The 4,606-nt window shown below is 46.8% G+C and overlaps 1 protein-coding gene across 1 annotated transcript; it reads right to left on the bottom strand.

The window, feature by feature from the left end:
- Positions 1-1,573: 1,573 nt before the first annotated feature.
- Positions 1,574-3,988, bottom strand: LOC101763254 (40S ribosomal protein S24-1). Its single transcript, XM_004965544.4, has 4 exons — positions 3,761-3,988; positions 3,504-3,674; positions 1,917-2,003; positions 1,574-1,833 (listed from the first exon to the last, which is right to left on the bottom strand). Exons 1-4 carry the CDS (start codon positions 3,884-3,886, stop codon positions 1,804-1,806), a joined length of 414 nt encoding a protein of 137 aa, XP_004965601.1. The 5' UTR covers positions 3,887-3,988; the 3' UTR covers positions 1,574-1,803.
- Positions 3,989-4,606: the final 618 nt, after the last annotated feature.

The raw sequence follows: 4,606 nt of genomic DNA, 5'->3' as shown, positions 1-4,606 counted from the left end.
CTAATATCTAGCCATATTGCTAGCTCATGCCTGTTAGGTGTGTTTGTTCGAGGTTTGGAGTGGGTTGGGTTGGGTTGGACCAGTTGGCACGATATTTAGTTTAAAACGCAGTGGATTGGGTTCATCCTCGATAAGGAATATACCCGTAGATGCGGGTTGGGATGGTGAGCGGACCACCCGACCCAGTTGGCTCCCATGCACGCCGTCTCCGTTAGTGGAGGAGAAGGGGGTGAGCTCGGGGGCCGCCCGGGGGAGCTTCGCCGCCGGTCGCGCGAGCTTGGAGGCTGCCCGAGGGAGCTCCCCGGCAGCCACGCGAGCTTGGGCTCCGCCCGGGGGAGCTCTGCCGCGGGCCGAGGCGCGCTCGGGGGCCGCCCAATGGAGCTCCGCCGCCAGCCGCACGAGCTCGGACTCTGCCCATTGGAGCTACACTCGCTAGCCGGTGCCGGACGACGGCACGGCGAGACCGGCGGGGCAGCAGTGCGGTGGAGAGGATGGATAGCATCTGCCATCCGGAGAAGATAAGGAAGGAAGGGAAAAGAAAAAAAAATAAGGAAAAGGAGGATGACACGGACCAATGGATGATACGTGATACGTGGGTCCGCTACTACCGTGAGTAACGGTGTTAGAATGGCCTCCATACCAACCCCTTTTCAACCAAAAGGATCGGAACGTCCTCTCATCCAAACACAAGATAAGTTGAACCTAATCCATAAAAGTGGGATGAACCCAACCCGTTCCACTTCATCCCAAAACCAAACAAATACTTATTGATAGCGTTGCACCTTTGGACCTAGCTGCCGGGTCCCAAACATGCGTGCAGTGGGAGCAAGGGCTCTAGTTCTAGGGCATATCGCTTTCCACTGTACCTGTCCTCGTTCTCATGGTGGCACGATCCGGATCATGTCACCATTTGTCACTCTAAACTTGCAAATGAAGATAAGGATCGTGTCATCATTTGCACGAGGCAACTTATCGATCCTTAACCATCGGAAGTCAATGACTGAGAAACTTAGAGCTGGGAGAAAGCGAAGAGCATGGTAGTGTCGTCGAGCATTCTTGTTAGGATCTTCAAATAGCCTCCACAGAACTGTGACGTTAGTTCCATTGGGTTTTCTTGATGTCTCTCCTTAACAAAGTGGCACAAGATGGATCGGATCGCAGCATCCAGCTCGAAAGCAGCTGCAAGGTTGAAATAAAAGGATGTAGTTCTCCTGTTAGCTGAGGCAGGTTTGGTAGATTGTGTTCCAGAACAAACTGCTCAACTTCGATTCAACTAATGTTTAGTGACATGAGGTATTACGCTTGAGCATAAAGTGGTGTCCAATCAAAATCTCACAAATCGAACTTGAAAGTTACCCCGCACAACAAAGAAGACCAACCTAAAGCACGGACAACAAAGGAGACCAATTTTAAGCACAGCGGAATTGAAGTGTTTCACACTGCTGCTGCATTTTTTTATAGACTGACAATGCAACAAACAGGACCAGTCTAACAAGTTTCAAACCCTTCGCATTGCAGCAACATTCATCCTGTCAACGAATTTTGGAGCACCGGATTGCCAAAAACAAAGAAATCAAAATGAAGATAGCAGAACAAGAGCCATGACAATCAAGTATATATGCGAGTGTCTGACAATGTTCCTCAAAACTGACCACAAAGTACTACGAGTGCCTCAACATTCATAATTCTGGCAAAATCCTTCCTAGGTCTAATTAAACATTCAGCATTGCCAAAAGGACACCGTCCCAAACAAACAAACCGGAGGCAGATAAGATTAAGACGGCAAGGCGAGTATCTTTTCCCTTATTTCTTCTTGGCATCTCCAGCCTTTGTCTGCAAAATTTGGAGACCAAACATGATTGGTTACATGATACGCGTATTGACATGAAAATTAGCTATTGACGACTTGTACTGACCTTCTTCACACCACGGATCTTCTTTGCCCTGTTCTTCCGTTCCTTCATCTGCTTTCGTGACTTCTCTACCTTGGTAGCAAGACCATTCTGTCAAGGAAAAACAGGTTATCAGATTACAAACATGTCCAAAACATACAAGTCCACACATAATCAAGTGGCTCAGCAAACAATAAATGGATCCATCTGAAAGTTCTAGACAGTTTGGCAATACAAAGCAGGGTGGCGAGCTTTATTTTTTCATAAGCAGTTACCCACTTTGCCAGGAAAACAGCCTAAACCTGTCACCATTTGATACCATGTTACTATACTACCCAGTGAGCATTTTCTTTGATGGTCAATTGCTTCTGTATGTTGTCATTTGAGCCTGCTAGATCATGGGCATAAAGAAAATTACACTAATATGATGCTAAACCCAATGATCCATGTGTACTTGGATGTTAAATTATAAAATAACAAGTCCAAAGAATTGGTTGGTAAAATACTAGGCACATTACCAAAGTGACATAAAACCCACAGCTTGAACAAAAAGAGCAATATGACATGCACACTAACACCACATTGCAAAATTGAAATTCACTAGAAGCTTCTCATCTTAACACAATTGGGTGACTTGAATTACATGAATATGCATAAATGCACCTTAGAACCATTTTAAGGTAAGAAAGTTGTTCATAGGGGATATCCACTGAGAAAATGCACAGACATTCAGCAAACTCAGCTTAAAACTTAGATCATATACAACAATTTTATGCACACTAACACCACATTGCAAAATTGAAATTCACTAAAAGCTTCTCATCTTAACACAATTGGATGACTTGAATTACATGAATATGCATAAATGCACCTTAGAACCATTTTAAGGTAAGAAAGTTGTTCATAGGGGATATCCACTGAGAAAATGCACAGACATTCAGCAAACTCAGCTTAAAACTTAGATCATATACAACAATTTTATGCACACTAACACCACATTGCAAAATTGAAATTCACTAAAAGCTTCTCATCTTAACACAATTGGATGACTTGAATTACATGAATATGCATAAATGCACCTTAGAACCATTTTAAGGTCAGAAAGTTGTTCATAGGGTATATCCACTGAGAAAATGCAGACATTCAGCAAACTCAGCTTAAAACTTGGATCATATACAACAATTTTATCACCAGCAAGGCTAACAAAGTAAAAAACACTTATTTTGGCATGTCACACATGTTAAAAACATATTGACATCTGCAATGCACCCACTAAACCATCAAAATGATCAACTTCAAATATATAGGTAACAACCAAAATAAATGGCATAGCAGGGCAACATCAGCCAATACTGGTTACCCCTAATACCAAGTTCAGTATACATTCTCATTTCATTAAATATCATTGCAACTGGGCAAACACAATCTTGGTATACACATGTGCCATCTAGGACTAGAGGGGCAAGTAAAAGTCACTGAGATACCACAGGGGCATCAATCATGTATTCCAAAATAACGAAACATAAGCAACGAATTATGCGGGCAACTACATCCCACTAGGGCATCGCCAAAGCAATGCAGCGTGCAAGAGAAGAGAGTAGTTACACATACCCTGATGAGACGATACTTGGGCTCGAACTTCTTGGCCGCCTCGAGGTTGTCGTAGATGAGACCGAAGCCGGTGGACTTGCCGCCTCCGAAGTGGGTGCGGAACTTGAAGACGAAGATGCAGTTGGGGTCCTTCACCTCGTACACCTTCGCCAGCCTCTCCTTCAGCTCCGCCTGCGCCACAAACCTCAAACCCTCAGGATCCAGGGGACCGAGAAACGAGGGGGGTAGAGGAAGGAGGAGTCGAGGGGATCCCTGACCTTGGAGACGTTGGCGCGGCCGGGGTGGATGACCTCGAGCACGAACTGCTTGCGGGAGAGGAGGCGGTTGGTCATGAACTTGCGCGTGCGGAGGGTCACCGCCGCGGCGGCCTTCGAATCTGCCATGGCTGCGGTCCGCCGGCTGCTTGCGGCGCAGGTGGCAGTTGCTGCAGCGGCGGCGGCGCGGGAGGGCGGAGGAGGGAGGCGGCGCTGGAAGAGACGGGTGTTTGCGTGGAGAGGGTTATATGTAGTGAAACCCTAGGTTCAGTTTGTTTTTGCTATGAGGGCCGCGAATTGGATTCAGGCGGCCCATTTTTGGGGGTTAGGCCCGAGTTACTTATTTCATCAGATATTACGAGAGGCCCAAATATATAAAGACACATTTAGGCCCAGTTAGATGGCTAATGGAAAACAGAGAGGAAGAGTTCTATTTACCCCCTTGGACAATGGGCCTAGTCCACTTTTTTACCCCGGACAAGAAAACCATCCGTTATGCCTCCTCAAGTTCGCAAAACCAGATACGCGACCTCCCTGACCAGATTTCACTCCAGTTTTGTCCTAACTGGCGACATGTCATCACCATGTCGCAGTCATGTCCTAGGCCTACCTATTATCTTCTTCTCCCTTTCTCACTTACATGCGGGATCCACCCGCCATCTTCTTCTTCTCCTACACCTTCCCTTTCCCCTCCAGCCAAAATGGCGAGGCTACCCCTGCCGCTCGAAAGGGAGCAGCCTAGGATGGACCTATAGCCTGTAGGGCAGGGCTGTGGGTGAGCCTAGGGAGCAGTGCGGGCGACACAGAACCCGTGCGTACGGCCACCGGAGGGCCCACATATACGGCGGC

This window comes from Setaria italica, chromosome IV (assembly GCF_000263155.2).
Source record: "Setaria italica strain Yugu1 chromosome IV, Setaria_italica_v2.0, whole genome shotgun sequence".
Lineage (NCBI taxonomy): Eukaryota > Viridiplantae > Streptophyta > Magnoliopsida > Poales > Poaceae > Setaria > Setaria italica.
This window is presented reverse-complemented; position numbering and strand designations above follow the sequence as displayed.

Coding starts and splice junctions, on each gene's coding strand:
- LOC101763254 (XM_004965544.4), bottom strand. CDS start 3,886: ATGGCAGATTCGAAGGCCGCCGCGGCGGTGACCCTCCGCACGCGCAAG. Junction 3,675..3,760: donor GCCGCGCCAACGTCTCCAAG/GTCAGGGATCCC, acceptor TTTGTGGCGCAG/GCGGAGCTGAAGGAGAGGCT. Junction 1,834..1,916: donor AGATCCGTGGTGTGAAGAAG/GTCAGTACAAGT, acceptor CAAATTTTGCAG/ACAAAGGCTGGAGATGCCAA.